Consider the following 24623-nt stretch of genomic DNA (forward strand, 5'->3'; position numbering starts at 1 on the left):
GCACCACTGCCCTTCTCGCTCTCTCACTGTTAAAGGCCCCGCTTCCCCTCTCGCTCTCTCACTGTTTATAGCCCCGCTGCCCCTCTCACTCTCTCACTGTTAATGGCTCCGCTGCTCCTCTCCCTCTCTCAAGGTTAAAGGCCCCGCTGCTCCCCTCCCTCTCTCAGTGTTAAAGACCCCACTGCTCCTATTGCTCTCTCAGTGTTAATGGACCCACTGCTCCTCTTGCTCTCTCAGTGTTAATGGCCCCACTGTTCCTCTGGCCCCCACATTGTTAAAGTCCCCGCTGGTCCGCTCGCTCTCTCACTGTTAAATGCCCCACTGCTCCTCTCGATCTCACAATGTTAAAGGCCCCACTGCTCCTCTAGCTCTCTCACTCTTGAAGGCCCCACTGCTCCTCCCCCTCTCTCACTGCTAAAGGCCCCACTGCTCCTCTCATTCTCTCACTGTTAAATACCCCACTGCTCCTCTCGTTCTCTCACTGTTAAAGATTCCACTGCTACTCTCCCTCTCTCACTGTTAAAGGCCCCACTGCTCCTCTCACTCTTCCACTGTTAAAGACCCCACTGCTCCTGCCGCTTCCTCACTGTTAAAAGCCCCGCTGCTCGGCTCACTCTCTCTCACTGTTAAAGGCCCCACTGCTCCTCTCCATCTCTCAATGATACTGGCCCCGCTGCTCCTCTCGCTGTCTCACTGTCAATGGCTCCGGTGCTCCTCTCCCTCTCTCACTGTTAAAGACCCGGCTGCTCCTATCGCTCTCTCAATGTGAATTTCACTTTCAATCTCTTACTGTTAATGGACCCGCTGCTCCTCTTGCTCTCTCACTGTTAAATACCCCACTGCTCCGCTCGTTCTCTCACTGTTAAAGACCCCGCTCCTCCTCTCACTCTCTCACTGTTAAAGGCCCCACTGCTCCTCTTGCTCTCTGTGTTAATGGCCCCACTATTCCTCTGGCTCACTCACTGTTAAAGGCCCCGCCGCTCCGCTCACTCTCTCACTGTTAAAGGCGCTGCTGCTCCTCTCGCTCTCTCACTGTTAAAGGCCCCACTGCTCCTCTCGCACTCTCACTGTTAAAGGCCCCACTGCTCCTCTCGCTCTCTGACTGTTAAAGGCCCCACTGCTCCCCTCGCACTCTCACTCTTAAAGGCCCCGCTGCTCCGATCGCTCTCTCATTGTTAAAGGCCCCTCTGCTCCTCTCGATCTCTCTCTGTGAATGGCCCCGCCTCTCCTTTCCCTCTCTCACTGTTGAAGGCACTTCTGCTCCTCTCGCTCCATCACGGTTAATTGCCCCGCTGCTCCTCTCGCTCTCTCACTGTTAAAGGCCCCACTGCACCTATCGGTCTCTCACTGTTAAATCCCCACTGCTCCTCTCGCTCTCTCACTGTTAAAGGCCCCACTGCACCTATCGGTCTCTCACTGTTAAATCCCCACTGCTCCTCTCGCTCTCTCACTGTTAAAGGCCCCACTGCACCTATCGGTCTCTCACTGTTAAATCCCCACTGCTCCTCTCGCTCTCTCGCTGTTAAAGGCCCCACTGCACCTATCGGTCTCTCTCTGTTAAAGGCCCCACTGCTCCTCTCGCTCTCTCACTGTTAAATCCCCACTGCTCCTCTCGCTCACTCGCTGTTAAAGGCCCCACTGCCCCTCCCACTCTCTTACTGTTAATGACCCCACTTCTCCTCTCACTCTCACACTGCTAATCGCCCCACTGGTCCTCTCGTACTCTCACTGTTAAAAGCCCCACTGCTCCTCTCGCTCTCTCACTGTTAAAGACCCCACTGCTCCTCCTGCTCTCTCACTGTTAAAGGCGCCACTGCTCCCCGTGCTGTCTCACTGTTAATGGCCCCTCTCCTTCTCTCGGTCTCCCGCTGTTAATGGCCGAAATGCTCCTGTCAATCCCTCACTGTTAATGGCCTGTCTGCTCCTCTCACTCTCCCACAGTTAAATACCCCACTGCTCCTCTTGGTCTCTCACGGATAAAGGCCCTCCTGCTTTTCTCACTCTCTCACTGTTAATGGCACCGCTGCACCTCTCACTCTCTCACTGTTAAAGGCCCCACTGCTCCTCTTGCTCTCTGTGTTAATGGCCCCACTATTCCTCTGGCTCACTCACTGTTAAAGGCCCCGCCGCTCCGCTCACTCTCTCACTGTTAAAGGCCCTGCAGCTCCTCTCACTCTCTCTCTGTTAAAGACCCCACTGCTCCTCTCGCACTCTCACTGTTAAAGGCCCCACTGCTCCTCTCACTCTCTCATTGCTAATGGCCCCACTGCTCCTCTCGCTCTCTCATTGCTAAAGGCCCCACTGTCCCTCCCACTCTCTTACTGTTAAAGGCCCCACTGCTCCTCTCGCTCTCTCATTGCTAAAGGCCCCACTGCCCCTCCCACTCTCTTACTGTTAATGGCCTCACTGCTCCTCTCGCTCTCTCACTGTTTAAGGCCCCTCTGCTCCGCTCGCTCTCTCACTGTTAATGGCTTCACTGCTCCTCTCGCTCTCTCACTGTTAATGGCCTCACTGCTCCTCTCGCTCTCTCACTGTTAATGGCCCCACTGCTTCTCTCGCTCTCCCACAGTTAAATGCCCCACTGCTCCTCTTGCTATGTCACTGTTAAAGACCCCACTGCTCCTCTTGCATTCTCACTGTTAAATGCCCCACTGCTCCTCTCGCTCTCTCATTGTTAATGGCCCCACTACTCATCTCGCTCTCTCACTGTTAAATGCCCCACTGCTCCTCTCGCTCTCTCACTGTTAATGGCCCCGCTGCTTCTCTCGGTCTCCCGCTGTTAATGGCCAAAATGCTCCTGTCACTCCCTCACTGTTAATGGCCCTTCTGCTGCTCTCTCTCTCCCACAGTTAAATACCCCACTGCTCCTCTCGCTCTCTCACTGTTTAAGGCCCCTCTGCTCCGCTCGCTCTCCCACTGTTATTGGCCTCACTGCTCCTCTCGCTCTCTCACTGTGAATGGCCCCGCCTCTCCTTTCCCTCTCTCACTGTAGAAGGCACTTCTGCTCCTCTCGCTCCATCACGGTTTATTGCTCCACTGCTCCTCTCACTCTCTCTCTGTTCAAGGCCCCACTGCTCCTCTCCCTCTCTCACTAATAAAGACCCCACTGCCCCTCTTGCACTCTCACTCTTACTGGCCCCGCTGTCCCTCTTGCTCACTCACTGTTAATGGCGCTGCTGCTACTCTTACTCTTTTACTGTTAAAGGCTCCGATGCATGTCTCGGTTTCCCGCAGTTATAGGCCCCATTGCTCCTCTCCCTCTCTCACTGTTAATGGCCCCTCTGCTCCTCTTGCTCTCTCTCTCTGTTAAAGGCTCCACTGCTCCTCTCGTTCTCTCACTGTTAAATCCCCACTGCTCCTCTTGCTCTGTAACTGTTAAAGACCCCACTGCTCCTCCCGTTCTCTCACTGTTAGAGGCCACACTGCTCCTCTTGCACTCTCACTGTTAATGGCCCCTATCGTTCCCTCGGTCTCCCGCTGTTAATGGCCGAAATGCTCCTGTCAATCCCTCACTGTTAATGGCCCTTCTGCTCCTCTCGCTCTCCCACAGTTAAAGACCCCACTGCTCCTCTTGGTCTCTCACTGTTAAAGGCCCCACTGCTCCTTTCATTCTCTCACTGTTAAAGGCCCCACTGTTCCTCTGGCTCACTCACTGTTAAAGGCCCCGCTGCTCCCTCTCTCACTGATAAAGACCCCACTGCCCCTCTCGCACTGGCACTCTTACTGGCCCCGCTGTCCCTCTCGCTCACTCACTGTTAATGGCGCTGCTGCTACTCTTACTCTCTTACCGTTAAAGGTTCCGATGCATGTCTCGGTTTCCCGCAGTTATAGGCCCCACTGCTCCTCTTGCTCTCTCTCTGTTAAATCCCCACTGCTCCCCTCGCTCACTCGCTGTTAAAGGCCCCACTGCCCCTACCACTCTCTTACTGTTAATGACCCCACTTCTCCTTTCACTCTCACAACGCTAATCGCCCCACTGCTCCTCTCGCTCTCTCACTGTTAAAGGGCCCACTGCTCCTCTCGCTCTCTCACTGTTAAAGGCCCCGCTGCTCCTCTCGCTCTCTCACTGTTAAAGGCCCCACTGCTCCTCTCACACTCTCACTGTTAAAGGCCCCACTGCTCCTCTCGCTCTCTCACTGTTAATGGCTCCACTGCTCCTCTCGCTCTCTCACTGTTAATGGCCCCACTGCTTCTCTCGCTCTCTCACTGTTTAAGGCCCCTCTGCTCCGCTCACTCTCCCACAGTGAAATGCCCCACTGCTCCTCGTGCTGTCTCACTGTTAATGGCCCCGCTCCTTCTCTCGGTCTCCCATTGTTAATGGCCGAAATGCTCCTGTCACTCCCTCACTGTTAATGGCCCTTCTGCTCCTCTCGCTCTCCCACAGTTAAATGCGCCACTGCTCCTCTTGGTCTCTCACTGTTAAAGGCCCCACTGCTCCTCTTGCTCTCTCACGAATAAAGGCCCTGCTGCTTTTCTCACTCTCTCACTGTTAATGGCCCCGCTGCACCTCTTCCTTCCTCACTGTTAAATACCCTGCTGCTCCTCTCGCTCTCTCACTGTAAGGCCCTGCTGCTCCTCTTGCTCTCTCACAGTAAAAGGCCTCCCTGTTACTCTCGCTCTCTCACTGTTAAAGGCCCCACTGCTCCTCTCACTCTCTCATGGATAAAGGCCCTGCTGCTTCTTTCACTCTCTCATTGTTAATGGTCCCGCTGCACCTCTTGCTTCCTCGCTGTTAAATACCCTGCTGCTCCACTCACTCTCTCACTGTTAAAAGCCCTGCTGCTCCTCTTGCCCTCTCACAGTAAAAGGCCCCCTTGCTACTCTCGCTCTCTCATTGTTAACGGCCCCGCTGCTCCTCTCGCTTCCTGACTGTTAAAGGCCCCGCTGCTCCTCTTGCTCTCTCACACTAAAAGGCCCTCCAGCTCCTCTCACTCTCTCACTGTTAAAGGCCCCACTGCCATTCTCGCTTTCTCACTGATAATGGCCCTTCTGCTCCTTTTGCTGTCTCACTGTTAATGGCTCCGCTGCTCCTCTCGCTCTCTCCCTGTTAATGGCCCCGCTGCTCCTAGCTCACTCTCTCCCTGTTAATGGCCCTAGTGCTCCTCTCGCACTCCCTCACTGTGTCTTAGCTTTGTATGGCTTTCTGAAGCATCCAAGTTGGTTGTAATTTAAACTTTGTGCTGAGATTCCTGGATGTTGCTCGCACCTGTGGTGTCATTTGGTTCCACGTCACTGGCATGGTCACAATCCTCTTGTTGTCTATTTGGGTATTACCTCCATTGGCCTGGAGTCTCTCTGCCCCTTTGTTGCATTACTTGCTGGACAGTTGGAGTTGCTCTGTGCCATCTATTGCTGTCGCCATGTAATTTTGTTGAGTGCTGTTGGTAGATTTCAGATTGCCTGATTATTTGGATGACCTTTTCTCGAGTCAGAACTCCCTTGGTCTGTATTTCTCTGAAAGGATATCATCAACCACGCCGACAACAATTCTGTCCCTTATGAGCTCCGATTTAAGGCCACCGTAGTCATAGTCTTCAGCCAATCTGCATAATTTGTTTATAAAAGTGTTAACCAATTCTCTGAGCTGTTGGTTACCTTTGTTCAATTTCACTCTCTCTAAAATTTTGCTTCTTAGATTAGAGTATGTATCAAATGATTTTAGAACATCATCAAATTTATCTAAGGATTTGTTTATTCCTTGTCTCACAATAATATCATCAGCTATCAGACCTACTGAATATAGTTGTGTATTCATTTGTTCAGCTTCTATCTTTATCTAATCCTGAGGTTCTCATGTATCTTAAGAATCCTTTCCACCAAAGTCCCCAATTTTGTGTCTGCCCCTTGGATCAGCCTAAATTGGTCTGGTAATGTTGACTTGTTGTCCATGCCTGCTTTAAAGTTCAGGTGAGTACAGCTTTAAATGTTGTGTGGGATTTAAAGATGGTAGTGCAGGAACTGTTTTCTCAACAAGTCTTCCTGTGCTTGTCATGTTTTGGCAGGCTCCCAAGGCAATGGCAGCCCCAGCCTCTTTGGCGTTTATTTTTTTGCAGCAATTTGTTAAATCAACGTGTTGGGGCCTTCCCTGTGATATATTGGAGGATTTTCGGGTATTTACAATTGATTCCTGGCTTTGGCTGAGGTTTTTAAACCTTACGCTTCTTTTTCTTTCTCGGTCGCCATGTGGTATGGCGCTGATTCTGAACCTACGCTGTCCATGGTGCTTTCGGAAATGGGCTGCTTTGATTTTTTTTCAGCACTAAAGCTATTTAAACTAGTCCTGGCTTAGAACTGAATTTTTTGATGATACCTGCTCAGTCCTTTGACTCTGCACTCTGTGGGCATTCTCAATGGATCTCCACGAGATCTTGTAGAGTCCTCAGCTGCACAGTGGCGTTTTTTCCTTCTGCCTTTCTGCTTCCAGTTCTGCTATGGATCTCCTTCTCTGTCTTCACTTCAGGTGCTTTCAGTCAGGTCAGAATGCTACTCCTTCAATTTTCCAGCTTTTGAATTTCTGTTCCAGCTTCTCTGAGGACCTGGGTTTTTCTATTAGCTGCCACCATGTTGTATGTTTTATGCTCAGTAAGTCTCACAAAGAGGTTCTGAGTCTTGTATGATTGAACATGAAGTGTTCATTGATAACACATAACTATGTACATATATACAGGCTTAGGCCAAGCTAGGAGCTAATTGCATGCTTGATTCTACACAGGTCTCAGTCCAGTCCCCAACTGACCTTAGTCTCAGGTCATGATCACACTGTGGACAGTACAGTTTCCCAGCTCCACATTCACTCTTGCTATGCCAGATACCCTTATAAGATAGTATCTAACCTCCAGATTAGTTTTGAAACATTCCTTCGAAATGGGTCCAAAATACACATGGACCTGAATTTTACCCTTGGCAGGCGCGCGTGACTAATGGGCTCAGGACTGGTTGGGAAATGGACCGCCAACCGTGATGAAACGCGCACTGAAAAGCTCAGCGCTGCCGGGTTGCGAGCAGGAAGAGAGCGGGAGATGACGGCATCACGGATGTGGGTGAGTGCTGCAAGAAAGCTCCCTGAAGGCAGATAGCTGCCTCAGGGAGCTGCAGGCCTTCAAATGATTAAATAAAGGTTTAAAAAGCTGCAAGAAAATGTCTATGCATCACAATCAAGCCCCTGAAAACATACCTAATAAAATTGCTGTCCACAGGTATTTATTTTTATTTTATTTCATCATGGAAATTTCATCCCGCCCTTGGATGAGGTTTGATGAAAAATGTAAAGGCGCCTGGCCTACTCGCCTGTCCACCAACTACAAGGTTGGACAGGCCATGAAAAATCGGAGACAATTGCACATTAATGGGCTTAATTGCCCTCAAAGTGAGCGGATGGTATGACGCTACCAATCAGCCTTGATTTAAAAGAATGACAGGACAGGTTCAAAGAGCTGAATGGCTTCCTCTTCCTGACACCCAGCTACGTGCGTTTTTCCCATTATCTTTAGCTGAGTTCACAGGAGACATCCAGGTAGGGTGGGAGCAATCTTGCCAGGAGTGGGCTGTGGAGACAGGGGCAAGCATTTGTGTTGGGAATGCCGGAGGTTCGGTACTGCCTGCATGTTGTGTAGTTTTCAACATCACAGTGTGCACAGTTTCACTTTGACAGATTCCTGCCCGGGGTCATGTTGATTGACAGAAGAGCCTCCCAGTCAGACCGGAAGCTTGCTGGAGGAGCCTGCAACTGATTGTGGAACTGAGATGGTGAATTGTGCACGACACTGTCATAGGGTCAGTGTGAGGGATCACTGCACTGTCAGGGGGTCAGAACTAAGGGAGTGCTGCACTTGTGGAGGATCAATATTGAGGGAGCACTGTACTGTCAGAGGGTCAGTACTGAGGGAGTAATGCACTATCTGAGGGTCAATACTGAGGTGGCACTGAGGGAGTCTTGCACTAACGGAGGGTCAGACCTGAGGGAGCGCTGCACTGTCGGAAGGTTGGTACCGAGGGAGTGCTGCACTATCGGAGGGTCAGTACTGAGGGAGTGCCGCAATGTTGGCGGATCAATACTGAGGGAGCATTGCAGCGTCAGAGGGTCAGTGCTGAGGGGGTACTGCATTATCAGAGTCAGCATTGAGGGAACACTGCACTGTCAGAGGGTCAGAACTGAGGGAGCACTGCACTGTCAGAGGGTCAGCACTGAGGGAGTGCTGCACTGCCACATTGTCAGTACTGAGATGGTACTGCACTCTCAGTACTGACTTCAGAAGTGACCCTCTGACAGTGCAGCACCCCCTCGCATCTGTCCCCCTAACAGTGCAGCACTCCCTCACTAATTACCCTCTGACAGTGCAGCACTCCCTCACTACTTACCCTCTGACAGTGCAGCACTCCCTCACTACTGAGGCTTTGACTGTGCAGCGCTCCCTCAGTACAGAGGGTGGCATTGTCAGAGGGTCAGCACTGAGGTAGTGCTGCACTGTCGGAGGGTCAGTACTGAGGTAGTGCTGCACTCTCATTACTGACCTGAGATGTGACACCCTGACAGTGCAGCGCTCCCTCAGCACTGACCCTCTGACCATGCAGCGCTCCCTCACTACTGAGACTGACTATGCAGCACTCCCTCAGGACAGAGGGCGGCATTGTCAGAGGGCCAGTACTGAGGCAGTGCTGCACTGTTGGAGGGTCAGTACGTTGGGGTGTTGCACTGTTGGAGGATCACAGCAGAGAGAGGGCTGCACTATCACAGGGTTAGAAGGCGGGAGAATGGGGTTGAGAAACTTATCAGCCATGATTGAATGGTGGAGCAGACTCGATGGGCTGAATGGCCTAATTTCTGCTCCTATGCCTTATGGTCTTATGGTTAGCACTGAAGGAGTACCGCACTGTCAAATGTTTAGTTCTGAAGAAGTGCTGCACTCACAGAGGGTTAGCACAGAAGGAGCACAGCACTATCACAGTATCTAAGCGTGCGCCACAGCGTTGGTGGCTCAGGACAGAGGGAATGATGAACTGTCAGAGGGTCAGTACTGAAGGATGGCCGTACTGTGAAAGGATCAGTACTGAGGGAGTGCCGCACTGTCAGAGGGTCAGTACTGAGGAAGTGCTACACTGTAAGAGGGTCAGTGATGTGGGTTTGCCGCACTGTAGGATGGTCAGTGCTGAGTGAGCGATGCACTGCCAGAAGGTCACTACTGAGGGAGTGCTTCAATGTCACAGGTTCAGTACTGAGGGAGTACTGCACTGTCAGAGGGTCAGTAGTGAGGCAGAGCTGCACTGTCAGAGGGTCAGTACTGAGGAGCACTGCAGTGTTGGAGGGTCAGTACTGAAGGAGTGCTGTACTGTTGGTGGGTCAGTACTCAAGGAGGGCTGCACTGTCACAGGGTCAGTATTGAAGGAGCAATGGAGTGTCGGAGGGTCAGTACTGTAGGAGTGCTGCACTGTCGTAGAGTCAATATTGAGGAGCGCTGCACTGTCAGAGGATTACTACGGAGGGGAGGATGCACCGTCACAGTGTTAGCACTGAGGGAGCGCTGCACTGTTGGAGGGTCAGTACTGAGTGAATGCTGCACTGTCGGGTGATCAGTGCAGAGAAAGGGCTGCACTGTCAGAGGGTCAGTACTGAGGGAGGGCTGCACTCTCCGAGGGTCAGTACTGAGGGAGCACTGCACTGTCAGAGGGTCAGTACTGAGGGAGTGCTGCACGGTCAGAGGGTCAGTACTGAGGGAGTGCTGCACGGTCAGAGGGTCAGTACTGAGGAATGCTGCATTGTTAGACGATTACTACAGAGGGAACGATGCATCGTCACAGAGTTAGTACTGAAGGAGTACCGCACAGTGAAAGGGCTAGTTATGAGGGGGTGTTGCACTGTCAGTGAGTCAGACTGAAGAAGTGCTGCACTCTTAGTGGGTTAGCACTGAGGGAAGACTGCACTATCGGAGGCTCAGTGTCCAAGGGAGGGCCACATCATTCAGGGCAGAGGGTGTGATGTACTGTCAGAAGGTCAGTAATGAAGGACCGCCATACTGTGAGAAGTTCAGTACTGAGGGGGTGCTGAACTGTCAGAGGGTCAGTACTGATTGGGCATAGCACTGTCGGAGGGTGAGTACTGAGGGAGCGGTGCTCTGTCAGAGTGCCAGTACTGAGGGACTGCTGCAGTGCCGTGGGAGGGTAAGTAGTGAGGGATGCTGCACTGTTAAGAGGGTCACTACAGAGCGAGGGCTGCACTGATATAGGGTCAGTGCTGAGAGAGTGCTGCACTTTTGGAAGATCAGTACTGAGAGAGTGCTGCACTTTTGGGAGGTCAGTACTGAGGGAGCAGTGTCGGACAGTCAGTACGGAAGGAGTGCTGCACTGTTGAAGAGCCAGTACTGAGGAGTGCTGCACTGTCGGAGGATTAGTACTGTGGGAGGACTACACTGTCAAAGGGCTAGCTCTGAGGGAATGTTGCACTGTCAGTGAGTCAGTTCTAATGAAGTGCTGTACCCTCAGAGGGTTAGCAGCGAGAGAACACTTCACTATTGGAGGCTCAGCATCCAAGGGAGGGCCGCATCGTTCAGGACAGAGGGTGTGATGCACTGTCAGAGGGTCAGTACTGAAGGAGTGCCGTACGGTGAAAAGTTCAGTACTGAGGGAGCACTGCACTGTCAGAAGGTCAGTACTGAGGCAGTACCGCACTGTCAGAGGGTCACTACTGTAGGGAGCGTGCTGTAGGAGGGTCAGTACTGAGGGAGCGCTGCACTGCAAGAAGGTCACTACTGAGGGAGTGCTGCACTGTCAGATGTTCAATACTGAGGGAGTCTTGCACTGTCAGAGGTTCAATAGTGAGGGACTGCTGCACTGTCAGAGGGTCAGTACTGATCGAGCACTGCACTGTTGGAGGATCAGTACTGAGGGAGCGGTGCTCTGTCAGAGTATTAGTACTGAGGGGCCGCTGCAGTGTCGTGGGAGGGTAAGTAGTGAGGGATGCTGCACTGTTGGAAGGTCAGTACAGAGCGAGGGCTGCACTGATTTAGGGTCAGTACTGAAGGAGCACTGCACTGTCGGAGGTCCAGTACTGAGGAGTGCTGCACTGTCGGAGAGTCAGTCCTGAGGGTGTGCTGCACTCTGAGGGTCAGTACTGAGGGAGTGCAGCAACATCGGAGGGTCAGTCCTAAGGGAGCACTGCACTGTCAGGAGATAAGCAGTGAGAGAATGGCGCACTGTTGGAGGCTCAGTGCAGAGCGAGGGCTGCACTGTCACAGGGTTAGTTCTGAAGGAGTACCGCACTGTCATAGGGTCTGTACTGAGGGAGTGCCGAATGTTCGAGCGTCAGCAATGAGGGAGTACTGCACTGTCAGAGGGTCCGCATTGAGTGAGCGCTGCACCGTCAGAGGTTCAGTATTGAGTGACCGCTACACTGTCAGAAGGTCAGTACTGATAGAGTGCTACACTGTTAGAGAGTCTGTACTGAGGGAGTGCTGCACTGTTGGAGGATCAGTGCAGAGAGAGGGCTGCACTGTAGGAGGGTCAGTACTGAGGGAGTGCCGGAATGTTCGAGCGCCAGCAATGAGGGAGCACTGCACTGTCAGAGTGTCCGCACTGAGTGAGCACTGCACAGTCAGAGGTTCAGTACTGAGCGAGCGCTGCACTGTCAGAAGGTCAGTACTGATGGAGTACTACACTGTTGGAGAGGCTGTACTGAGGGAGTGCTGCACTGTCGGAGGATCAGTGCAGTCAGAGGATTGCACTGTCAGAGGGTCAGTACTGAGGGTTGCAACACGGTCAGTGGGTCAGTACTGAGGGAGTGCCGCACTGTCAGAGGATTAGTACAGAGGGAACAATGCACCATCACCGGGTTCGTACTGAAGGAGTACCATACTGTCAAAGGGCTAGTTCTGAGGGAGTGTTGCACTTTCTTGAGAGTCAGTTCTGAAGAAGTGCTGTACTCTCAGTGGGTTAGCACCGAGGGAGCACTGCACTATCGGATGCTCAGTATCCAAGGGAGGGCCACATCGTCGAGGGTGTGATGCACTGACAGAGGACCAGCACTGAAGGAACTCTGAACTGTCAGAGGGTCAGTACTGAGGGAGTACGCACTGTCAGAGGGTCAGTACTGAGGGAGCACCGCACTGCCAGAGGGTCAGTACTAAGGAAGTGCTGCACTGTTGGAAGGTCAGTACTGAGGGAGCACTGCAGTGTCGGATGGTCAGTGCAGAAGGAATGCTGGTCTGTCGAAGAGCCAGTACTGAGGAATGCTGCACTGTCAGAGGATTAGTACAGAGGGAAGGATGCACCTTCATAGGATTAGTACTAAGAGAGTGCTTCACCCTCAGAGGGTCAGGACTGAGGGAGTGCTGCACCATCGGAGTGCCAGTACTGAGGGAGTGCTGCACTGTTGGAGGGTCAGTACTGAAGAGTGCTGCACTGTCAGAGGGTCAGTGCACAGACAGGGCTGCATTGTCGAAGGGTTAGTACTGAAGGAGTACCATACTGTCAAAGGGTTAGCACTGAGGGAGTGCTGCATTGTCAGAGAGTCAGTTCTGAAGAAGTGCTGCACTCTCAGGGTTATCACCGAGGGGCCACTTCACTATTTGTGGGTTAGTATCCAATGCGCAGCATCGGTGGCTCAGGACAGAGGGAATGATGAACTGTCGGAGGATCATACTGAAGGAGAGCCACACTGTCGGAGGGTCAGTACTGAAGGAACGGTGCAATGTCAGAGGGTCAGCACTGAGGGAGCAGTGCTCTGTCAGTGTCAGTACTGAGGGACCGCTGCAGTGTTTTTGGAGGATCAATACTGAGGGAGTGCTGTACTGTTGGCGGGTCAGTACTGAGAGAGGGCTGCACTGTCAAAGGGTCAGTACTGAGGGAGCACCGCGGTGCCGGAGGATCAGTACTGGAGGAGTGCTGCACTGTGCCTGGAGAGATGGTGTAGCCGGGAGGGATCCAGATTCTTGGGGCACTGGGACCGGTTCTGGGGGAGGTGGGACCTGTACAAACCGGATGGGCTGCACCCAGGCAGAGCTGGGACCAGTGTCCTTGCGTTGGCTTTTGCTAGTTCTGTTGGGGAGTATTTAAACTAGTGTGGCAGGGGGATGGGATCCCAGGAGTAGGATCAGATAGGTCAGATTCAGATCAGAAAAATGGAGGTAGAACATTAGCTAGGGATGTTGTGACAGACATGGAGTTACAGGAGAAGCAAAGTTTAAAAAGTGTCCAGCAAGGGAAATTGACGGGGTTAAACTGTTTATACTTCAATGCAAGGAGTATTACAAACAAGGTAGATGAGTTAAGGGCACAGGTAGACACATGGCAGCAGGATGTCATTGCTATAATGGAGACCTGGCTAAAGGAGGGACAAAACTGGCAGCTAAATATCCCTGGTTATAGAGTCTTCAGACACGATAGAGTAGGAGATAAAAAAGGAGGGCGGGGGGTAGCACTAATGGTTAAAGAATCAATTCCAGTTGTGAGAAGGGATGATATATGAAATGAGTCAACAAAAGAGGCTTTATGGATTGAGTTTAGAAATAAAAAAGGGGCAGTCACACTACTGGGAGTATACTACAGACCCTCAAATAGTGAAAAGAAGATAGAAGAACAAATATGTAGGCAAATTTCTGCTTGTAAGAACAAGAGGGCAATAATAGTAGGAGACTTCAGCTATCCTAAAATCAACTGGGATTCAAACAATATAAGGGGCACTGAGGGAGAAAAATTCATGCAGTGTATCCAGGAAAACTTTTTCAACCAATTAGTGACAAATCCAATGAGAGAAGATGCAATTCTAGACCGAGTCTTGGGAAACGAAGGAGGGCGATTGGGTGAAGTGACAGTTGGCGACCATATCGGGGACAGTGATCACAATTCAGTTAGATTTAGCATTACTATGGAAAAGGACAGAGATAAGGCAGGAGTAAAAGTCTTGAACAGGGGGAAGGCAAATTTTGCAGAAATGAGAAGAGAGTTGGCTGAGGTGGACTGGACAGCACTGCTGGAGGATAAAACAGTGGGAAGCACTAAAAAGCGAGATACTAATTGTACAAAGTAGACATGTCCCCTACAAAAATAAGAGTGGTACTGCCAAATCTAGACCTCCCTGGTTGTCTAGAGGAATACAGGGGAAGATCAAACAGAAAAAGAAAGCGTACGATAGGCACAAAGAACTAAGCACTGCAGATAGCCTAGGAGAATATAGGAAGTGCAGGGACGGAGTAAAATAGGAAATAAGGAAATCAAAGAGAGGGCATGAAAAAAGATTAGCAAGTAAAGTTAAAGATAACCCAAAGAGGTTTTACCAATACATTAATGCTAAAAGGTTAGTTAAGGAAAAAGTAGGACCTATCAGAGATGAAGATGGAAACTTGTGTGTAGATGCAGAGGCTGTGGGAAGGGTTTTGAATGAATATTTTGTCTCAGTGTTTACAAAGGAAAGGGAGGATGTAGACATAGTAGTCCAGGAGGAACACTGTGAGATATTAGATGGGATAGTCATAAAGAGAGAGGATGTACTCGAAGGGTTGAAATTCTTGAAAGTTGATAAGTCACCGGGGCCAGATGGATTGTTTCCAAGGCTGCTGAAGGAAGTCAGGGAGGAGATAGCAGATGCTCTGAGGATGATTTTCCAATCTTCACTAGATACAAGGGAGGTACCGGAGGACTGGAGAAATGCAAACGTAGTTCCATTGTTTAAAAAGGGATCAAAGGAAATGCCAAACAATTATAGGCCAGTTAGTCTTACATCAGTGGTGAGCAAATTAGTAGAATCAATCCTGAGAGATAGGATTAACTGTCATATGGAAAGGCATGGACTAGTCAGGGATGGTCAACATGGATTTGTTAAAGGAAGGTCTTGCCTCACAAATTTGATTGAATTCTTTGAGGAAGTGACAAGAAGGGTTGATGAAGGTAGTGCAGTGGATGTAGTGTACATGGATTTTAGCAAGGCATTTGACAAGGTCTCACATGGCAGATTGGTCAGGAAAGTAAAAGCCCATGGGATTCAGGGTAATTTGGCAAACTGGATAAAAGGTTGGCTTTGTAACAGGAAACAAAGGGTAATGGTTGGTGAATGCCTTTGCGAATGGAAAGTTGTGTCAAGTGGTGTTCCACAGGGCACGGTGTTGGGACCCTTGCTGTTTGTGTTATATATTAACGATTTGGACGTGAACGTGGGGGACACGATTTGGAAATTTGCAGATGACATGAAGATTGGCCGAGTAGTGGATAGTGTAGAGGATAGCCATAAGCTCCAAAATGATATTGTTGGAGTGGGCGGTAAAGTGGCAGATGGATTTTAACATAGAGAAGTGTGAGGTCAAACAGTTACAGGGATTATGCAATAAATGGGAATATACTAAGAGGGGTGGATGAAGTGAGAGATCTTGGCGTACAAGTACACAGGACCCTGAAGGCAACAGTTCAAGTAGACAAGGTTGTAAAGAAGGGATATGGAATGCTCTCCTTCATTGGCAGAGGTACAGAATATAAAAGTAAGGATATAATGTTGGAATTGTATAAAACACTGGTGAGGCCACAACATGAGTATTGTGTGCAGTTCTGGTTACCACATTACAGGAAGGACGTAATAGCTCTGGAGAGAGTGCAGAGGAGGTTTACAAGAATGTTGCCAGGGTTAGAAAAGTGTAGCTACGAGGAGAGGTTGGATAGGTTGGAGTTATTTTCCTTAGAACAAAGAAGGCTGAGAGGTGACTTGATTGAGGTGTACAAAATTATGAGGGGAATAGATAGAGTAGACAGGATAAAATTGTTCCCCTTGGTGGAGAATTCTAGAACCAGGGGACATAGATTCAAGATAAGTGGCAGAAGGTGTAGGGGGGACATGAGGAAGAACTTTTTTACGCAGAGGGTGGTGGGTGTTTGGAATTCGCTGCCCAAGTTGGTGGTAGAGGCAGAAACTCTAAACTCTTTTAAAAAGTACCTGGATCTGCACCTTAAGCGCTGTCAGCTGCAGGGCTATGGGCCGGGTGCAGGAAGGTGGGATTAGAAAGGGCACCTGGGTGTCCTCGGGCTAGCATGGACAAGATGGGCCAAATGGCCTCCTTCTGTGCTGTAACTTTTCTATGGTCCTATGGTTCTATGTTGGAAGGTCAGTACTGAGGGAACATTGCAGTGTCGAAGGGTCAGTATGGAGTGTATGCTGTACTGTTGGAGAGTCAGTATTGAGAAGTGCTGAACTGTCAGAAGATTAGTACAGAGGGAAGGATGCACCATCACAGGGTTAGTGCTGCACTGTTGGAAGGTCAGTACTGAGGGAGCGCCGACTTTCAGAATGTCAGTACTGAGGGAGCGCTGCACTATCAGAGGGTCAGTACTGAGTGACCACCGCAACGTTGGAGGGTCAGTACTGCGGGAATGCCGCATTGTCGGAGGTTAAGCAATGTGGGAATGCCGCTCTATTGGAGGGTCAGTATTGAGGGTGTGCCGCACTGTCTGAGTGTCAGTACTGAGGGAGCGCTGCACTATCAGAGTGTCAGTATGGAGGGAGCGCTGCACTGTCAGAGGGTCAGTACTGAGGGAGTGCTGCATTTTCAGAGTGTCAGTACTAAGGGAGGGCTGCATTGCCAGAGCATCAGTAGTGAGGGAGGACTGTGGTGTCGGAAGGTCAGAACTGAGGGAGTGCTGTACTCTCAGAGGATTAGTACCGAGGGAAAGATGCACTGTCACAGGGTTAGCGCTGAGGGAGGGCTGCACTGTTAGAGGGTTAGCACTGAAGGAGTGCCGCACTGTCAGACGTTCAGCACTGAGGGAGCACCGCAGTGTTGGAGGGTCAGTACAAAGGGAGTATTGCTTTATTGGAGTGTCAGTACCGAGGAGTATTGCACTGTCAGAGGATTAGTACAGAGGGAAGAATGCAGTACTGAGGGAGCACTGCACATTCAGATGGTCAGTACTGATGGAGCACTGCGCTATCAGAGGTCAGTACAGCGGGAGCACTGCACATTCTGAGGGCCAGTACTGAGGTAGCACTGCACTGTCAGAGGGTCAGTACTGAGGGATGCTGCACTGTCGGAGGGTCAGGACTGTAGGAGTGCTGCACTAGGAGAGGGTCAGTATTGTAGGAGTGCTGCACTGTTGGTGAGTCAGTATTGAGGAGTGCTGCACTGTCCGAGGATTAGTACAGAGGGAAGGATGCACCGTCACAGGCTTAGTACGGAGGGAGCGCTGCACTGTCAGAGGTTCAGTGCTGAGGTAGTGCTGCACTGTTGGAGAGTCAGTACTGGGGCAGTTTTGCAATGTCGGAGGATCAGTGCAGAGAGAGGACTACACTGTCACAGGGCTAGTACTGAAAGAGTGTTGCACTATCAGGGAGTCAATTCTGAACAAGTGCTGCACTCTCAGGGTTAGCACTGAAGGAGCACTGCACTATCGGAGCGCCTGTATCCAATGGAGCGCCGCAGCATCGGTGGTTCAGGACAGAGGGAGTGCTGCACTGTCACAGGGTCAGCACTGAGGGGCACTACACTGTCAGAGGGTCAGTATTGATAGAGTGCTGCACTGTCGGAGCGTCAGTACTGAGATGGTGCTGCACTCTCAGTACTGACCTCAGAAATGACCCTCTGACAGTGCAGCACCCCCTCACAGCTGACCCTGCGACAGTGCAGCACTCCCTCACTACTGACCCTCTGACCGTGCAGCGCTCCCTCACTACTGAGACTGACTGTGCAGCACTCCCTCAGTACAGAGGGCGGCATTGTCAGAGGGTCAGTACTGAGGTAGTTCTGCAGTGTCAGAGGGTCAGTACTGAGGGAGCACTGCAGTGTCAGAGGGTCAGTACTGAAGGAGTGCTGCAGTGTCAGAGGGTCAGTACTGAAGGAGTGCTGCACCGTTGGAGGGTCAGTACGTTGGGGTGTTGCACTGTTGGAGGATCACAGCAGAGAGAGGGCTGCACTGTCACAGGGTTAGCAATGAAGGAGTACAGAACTGTCAAATATTTAGTTCTGAAGAGGTGCTGCACTCTCAGAGGGTTAGCACAGAAGGAGCACAGCACTATCTGAGGTTCAGTATCCAAGCGTGCGCCACAGCGTCGGTGGTTCACGACAGAGGGAATGATGAACTGTCAGAGGGTCAGTACTGAGGGGGTGCTGCACTCTCAGTACTGACCTCAGAAGTGACCCTCTGACAGTGCAGCACCCCCTCACAACTGACCCTGCGACAATGCAGCACTCCCTCACTACTGAGACTGACTGTGCAGCACTCCCTCAGTACAGAGGGCGGCATTGTCAGAGGGTCAGTACTGAGGGAGTGCTGCACTGTCAGAGCGTCAGTACTGAGGTAGTGCTGCATTGTCGGAGGGTCAGTACTGAGGTAGTGCTGCACAGTTGGAGGGTCAGTACGTTGGGGTGTTGCACTGTTGGAGGATCACAGCAGAGAGAGGGCTGCACTATCACAGGGTTATCACTGAAGGAGTACCGCACTGTCAAATGTTTAGTTCTGAAGAAGTGCTACACTCTCAGAGGGTTAGCACAGAAGGAGCACAGCACTATCTGAGGGTCAGTATCCAAGCATGCACCACAGCGTCAGTGGTTCAGGACAGAGGGAGTGATGAACTGTCAGAGGGCCAGTATTGAAGGATGGCCGTACTGTGAAAGGGACAGTACTGAGGGAGTGCCGCACTGTCAGAGGGTCAGTACTGAGGAAGTGCTACACTGTAAGAGGGTCACTTATGTGGGATTGCCGCACTGTAGGATGGTCAGTACCGAGGGAGTGTCGCATTGTCCGAGTGTCACTGTTGAGGGAGCGCTGCACTGCTAGAAGGTCACTACTGAGGGAGTGCTTCAATGTCAGAGGTTTAATACTGAGGGAGTACTGCACTGTCAGAGAGTGGGTAGTGAGACAGAGCTGCACTGTCAGAGGGTCAGTACTGAGGGAGCACTGCAGTGTCGGAGGATCAGTACTGAGGGAGTGCTGTACTGTTGGTGGGTCAGTACTCAGGGAGGGCTGTACTTTCACAGGGTCAGTACTGAGGGAGCACTGGAGCGTCAGAGGGTCAGTACTGAAGGAATGCCGCACTGTCAGAGGGTCAGTACTGAGGGAGCACTGCAGTGTCAGAGGGTCAGTACTGAAGGCGTGCTGCACTGTTGGAGGGTCAGTACGTTGGGGTGTTGCACTGTTGGAGGATCACAGCAGAGAGAGGGCTGCACTATCACAGGGTTAGCACTGAAGGAGTACCGCACTGTCAGATGTTTAGTTCTGAAGAAGTGCTGCACTGTCAGAGGGTTAGCACAGAAGGAGCACAGCACTATCTGAGGGTCAGTGTCCAAGCGTGCGCCACAGCGTCGGTGGTTCAGAACAGAGGGAGTGATGAACTGTCAGAGGGTCAGTACTGAGGGGGTGCTGCCCTGTCAGAGGGTCAGTATTGAAGGATGGCCGTACTGTGAAAGGGTCAGTACAGAGGGAGTGCTGCACTGTTACAGGGTCAGTACTGAGCGTGTGCCACAATGTTGGAGGGTCAGCACTGAGGGAGTGCTGCACTGTCACAGGATCAGTACTGAGTGTATGCCGCAATGTTGGAAGGTCACTGCTGAGGTAATGCTGCACCATTGGAGGATCAGAACTGAGGGAATGCCGTACTGTCCGAGTGTCAGTATTGGGGGAATATTGGACTTCAGAGGGTCAGTAATGACAGAGTACTGCACTGTCAGAGGGTCAGTGCTGAGGGAATCCTAAACTGTCGGAGGGTCAGTACTGAGGGAGGGCTGCACTGTCACGGGTTCAGTACTGAGGGAGTGTTGCATTGTCAGAGGGTCAGTACCGAGGGAGCACTGCAGTGTCGGAGCATCAGTATGGAGTGAGTGCTGCATTTTTGGAGGGTCAGTACTTAGGAGTGCTGCACTGTTGGAGAATTAGTACAGAGGGAAGGATGCGCTATCACAGGGTTAGCATGAGGGAGGTCTGCACCATCTGAGGGTCAGCAATGAGGGAGCGCTGTACTGTCAGATGGTGAGTACTGAGAGAACACTGCACTATCAGAGGGTCAGTACTGAAGGAGCGCCGCATTGTCAGAGGATCATTTCTGAACAAGCATTGCACTGTTGGTGGGTCTGTACTGAGGGAGTGCTGCACTATCACAGTGTCAGTACTGAGGGAGCGCTGCACTCTCGGTCAGTCAGTACTGAAGGAAGGCTGCACCGTCACACGGTCAGTACTGAGGGAGTGTTGCATTGTCAGAGAGTCGGTACTGAGGGAGTGCTGCACTATCAGAGGGTCAGTGCTGAGGTAATGTTAAACTGTCAGAGTGTCAGTACTGAGGGAGGGCTGCACTGTCACAGGTTCAGTACTGAGGGAGTGCTGCATTGTCAGAGAGTCAGTAGTAAGGGAGTGATGCACTGTCAGAGAATTAGTACAGAGGGAAGGATGCGCTTTCACAGTGTTAGTAAGAGGGAGGTCTGCACTGTCTGAGGGTCAGTACTGAGGGAGCGCTGCACTGTCAGTTGGTGAGTACTGAGAGAGCACTGCATTGTTGGAGGGGAGCTACTGAGGGAGTGCTGCACTGTCACAAGGTCAGTACTGAGGGAGTGCTGTACTCTCAGACGGTTAGCACCGAGGGAGCGCTGCACCGTCGGAGGTTCAGTACAGAGGGAGTCATACACCATCAGAAGATCAGTACTGAAGGAGCGCCGCACTTTCAGAGGGTCATTTCTGAATGAGCACTGCACTGTCGGTGGGTCTGTACTGAGGGAATGCTGCACTGTCACAGGGTCAGTACTTAGCGTGCACCACAATGTTAGAGGGTCAGTACTGAGGAAGTGCTGCACTATTGGAGGGTCAGTGCTGAGGGAGTGCTGCACTATTGGAGGGTCAGTACTGAGGGAGTGCCATACTGTTGGAGTGTCAGTAATGTGGTCTGCCACGCTATCAGAGGGTCATTACTGAGGGAGTGCCGCACTATCAGACTGTCAGTACTGAGGGAGTGCTGCACTGCCGGAGGGTCAGTACTGAGGAAGTGATGTACTGTCAGAGGGTCAGTGTTGAGAGAATGCTAAACTGTCGGATGGTCAGTACTGAGGGAGCACTGCACTGTCGGAGGATCAGCACTGTTGGAGCGCTGCACTGTCAGATGGTGAGTATTGATAGAGCGCTACAGTGTCGGAGGGTAACTACTGAGGGAGTGCTTCACTGTCACAGGGTCAATGCTGAGGGAGTGCTACACTCTCAAATGGTTAGCACCGAGGGAGCACCGCACTTTTGGAGGTTCAGTACAGAAGGATTCACGTACCGTCAGGGGTCAGTACTGAAGGAGCACCGCACTGTCAGAGGGTCAGTACTGAGGGTGTGCTGCAGGGTTGGGGGGTCTGTACTGTGGGAGTGCTGCACTGTCACAAGGTCAGTACTGAGCGTATGCCGCAATGTTGGAGGGTCAGTACTGAGGGAGTCCTGCACTGTTGGAGAGTCAGTGCTGAAGAAATGCTGCACTGTTGGATGGTCAATACTGAGGGAATGCTTCACTACCAGAGGGCCACAACTGAGGGAGTGCTGCACTGTCAGAGGGTCAGTACTGAGGGAATGCTGCAGTGTCGGAGGGTCAGTACTGAGGGAATGCTGCAATGTCAAAGAGTCAGTACTGAGGAGCTGCAGCACTGCCGCAGTGTCAGTACTGAGGGAGTGCTGCACTGTCAGAAGTTTTTACTTTCGGATCGCATGTTAAAGCCTGGTCTGGTGGATCAGTAACGAAATGTGACGGGAAGCAATGAGTTTTTCAGGGCACCGTTGATCACTTAAAGAAAGCATATCAATTGTTATTCTGCTGTTTGCTCTTTGTGGGATCTTACTGTGTGACTCAGTTCAGGATGTGCAAAATGCTTCCCCAACTCGCTGTGATGAGGGTGCAGGACCAGTGAAAACCTTTTGGTTCGGATCCAACAGGGTTTATCTGAAACTAGTGCCTGGCCTGTCATGATTTATCTCGATGCGTCTCCCTTTGCACTTTGTTATATCAGTTGAATTGTTGAAGATTATCAGGTCTTTAATTACTTTGCTGTCCCATTCACAGGAACACAGTCTGCTTGACACACCAGGGAAGACTCACATTCCTCAGAGCAGATACCTCGACCTGCGGCAGCTAAAATTATCCTTAACACTCTCCCCTTACACCAGCATCGACTCCAACCAGTTCCGGATGACCCTACAGGAAGGGAGGGAGAGATTCTGGCTTAGTCTCCCAGCAACAGCAAACTCATCTCCTGTAAGTCCTCATTTATTTCTTTGCACTCTTTGCTCTGACATGGTCACCTCTGCATCCACATAGCTCTCTGTTACCCAGCTCGAGTTCAGTCCAGCAAGTTGGAAGTTTCAGCTATCAGTTCATGTTTTAAACAATCTCTCGCTTTGGGATCCCAATCTCACAGCACTGCCCTTAATCTAGAACCCGTTCACCAGTTACTCTTACAGTCCACAGAATAGTTGGTCAGAGACTGGTACAGAAGGAGCATTTAGGCATAGTTTGCAGAGGCACACCATGTGAGCAGTGTAGAAACAGCTTTACTCTGTATCTAACCAATGCCACTGCCGCACCGGCAGTGATGGGACAGCGTAGAGGTAGCTTTACTCTGTATCTAACCAATGCTACTGCAGCACCGGCAGTGATGGGACAGCGTAGAGGTAGCTTTACTCTGTATATAACCAATGCTACTGCAGCACCGGCAGTGATGGGACAGTGTAGAGGGAGCTTTACTCTGTATCTAATCCCGTGCAGGACCTGCCCTGGGAGTGTTTGATGCAGACAGTGTAAAAGGAGTTTTACTCTGTATCTAACCCCGTGCTGTACCTGTCCTGGGAGTCCTTGATGGGGACAGTGTAGAGGGAGCTTAGCCCTGTATCTAAGCCCGTGCTGTACCTGTCCAGGGAGTGTTTGATGGGGACCGTGTTGAGAGATCTTCACTCTGTATCTAACCCCGTGCTGTGCCTGTCCATGGAGGGTTAGATAGGACAATGTAGAGCAAGCTACACCCTGTATGTTACCCCATGCTGTACCTGCAGTGGGAGTGTTTGATGGAGACAGTGCATAGGGAGCGTTACTCTATATCTAACCCTGTGCTGTACCTGCTCTGGGAGTGTTTGCTGGGGACAGTGTGGAGAGAACTTTACTCTGTATCTAACCCTGTGCTTACCTGTCCTGACAGTTTCTAATGGGACAGTGTATAAGACCTTTATTTTGTCTCTGATCATTGTATTGTATGTTTTAGGATGATAGAAAAGGATGATAGACAATCCAGGGTAAAAATATATAACTGGACAAGGGCCGTTTGATAGGGCAAGAACGGAGCTGGGCCAAATAGACTGGAATGAAAGATTGTCAGGAAAAACTGTAGCTAACAATGGGCTACCTGCAGAAAAGAATTGGTTTGGGCACGGTCAAGATATATTCGATCAAAAGGGAAAGGTAAGACAAACAAATCCAGAGCTCCCTGGATGAAAAATGAAATTGAAATTAGGATAAGGAAGAAAAAGTGCGCTTATGACAGGTGTCAGGTAGAAAATACAATTGAGAACCAAGAGGAATACAGGAGGTCCAGAGGGGAGTGAGAAAGAATATTAGAGAAGCAAAGAGGGATTATGAGAAAAGACTGGCAGCCAACATAAAGGGGAATCCCAAAGTCTTCTATGGGCACATAAATAGTAAAAGAGTGGTAAAAGGAGGAGTAGGGCCAAATGAATACTTTGCATCCATCTTTACTAAGAAGGTAGATGCTAACCAGGCCATGGTGATAGACGAGGAAACCCTGTCACTAGAATGGTTCAAAATTGATAAGGAGGAAGTGTTGAGTAAGCTGTTGGTACTTAAAGTTGACAAGGCACTGGGACTGGATGAGATGCATCCAAGGATATTGAAGGAAGTGAGAATAGAAATTTCACGGGCACTGGCCATAATCTTTCAGTCTTCCCTAGACTCAGGGGTGGTGCCAGAGGACTAGAGAATTGCAAACATTATGGCCCTTGTTCAAAAAAGGTTGAAAGAATAAGCCCAGCAATTACAGACCAGTCCGTTTAACTTCAGTGGTGGGAAAAGTTTTAGAAACAATTATTCGGGATATAATAATTGGTAGTCACATGGAAAAACATGGGCTGACAAGGAAGAGCCAGCATGGATTTCTAAAGGGGAAATCATGTTTAACTAACTTGCTGGAGTTTTTTGAAGAGGTAACAGAAAAAGTCAATGAGGGTAATGCTGTTGATGTGGTGTACATGGACTTTGAAAAGGCATTTGTCACAATACCACACAACCGACTTGTGAGAAGTTATTGCTCATGGGATAAAAGGGACAGTAGCAGTGTGGATGCAAAATTGGCTGAAAAATATGAAGCAGAGAGCAATGGTCAATAGATATTTTTTCGGGCTTGAAGAAGGTTTGAAGTGGAGTTCCCCAGGGGTCGGTATTGGAACCCTTGCTGTTCCTGATATATATTAATGATCAAGATCTAGCTGTGCAGGGGACAATTTCAAAGTTTGTGGATGATATGAAGCTTGGGAGTGTTGTGAACTGTGAGGAGGATGGTATGGAACGTCAAGAGAACATAGACAAGTTAGTGGAGTGGGCAGATAGATGGCAGATGAAGTTCAATACAGAGAAGTGTGAGGTGATGCATCTCGGTCGGAAGAACATTGTCAGACAATATAAAATAAGGGGTGAAATTTTG

The 24623-nt window shown here is 50.6% G+C and overlaps 1 protein-coding gene across 1 annotated transcript in view; it reads left to right on the forward strand.

The window, feature by feature from the left end:
• Window positions 1–24623, forward strand: part of LOC144685056 (SITS-binding protein) — a 228798-nt gene that overhangs the window by 195627 nt on the left and 8548 nt on the right. Inside the window, exon 5 of the mRNA XM_078549590.1 lies at window positions 21980–22171. Coding sequence (XP_078405716.1) covers window positions 21980–22171 — 192 coding nt within the window. The remainder of the gene's footprint in view (window positions 1–21979; window positions 22172–24623) is intronic.

The sequence above is a fragment of the Cetorhinus maximus genome, chromosome 9, assembly GCF_964194155.1.
Source record: "Cetorhinus maximus chromosome 9, sCetMax3.hap1.1, whole genome shotgun sequence".
In the NCBI taxonomy this organism is placed as follows: domain Eukaryota; kingdom Metazoa; phylum Chordata; class Chondrichthyes; order Lamniformes; family Cetorhinidae; genus Cetorhinus; species Cetorhinus maximus.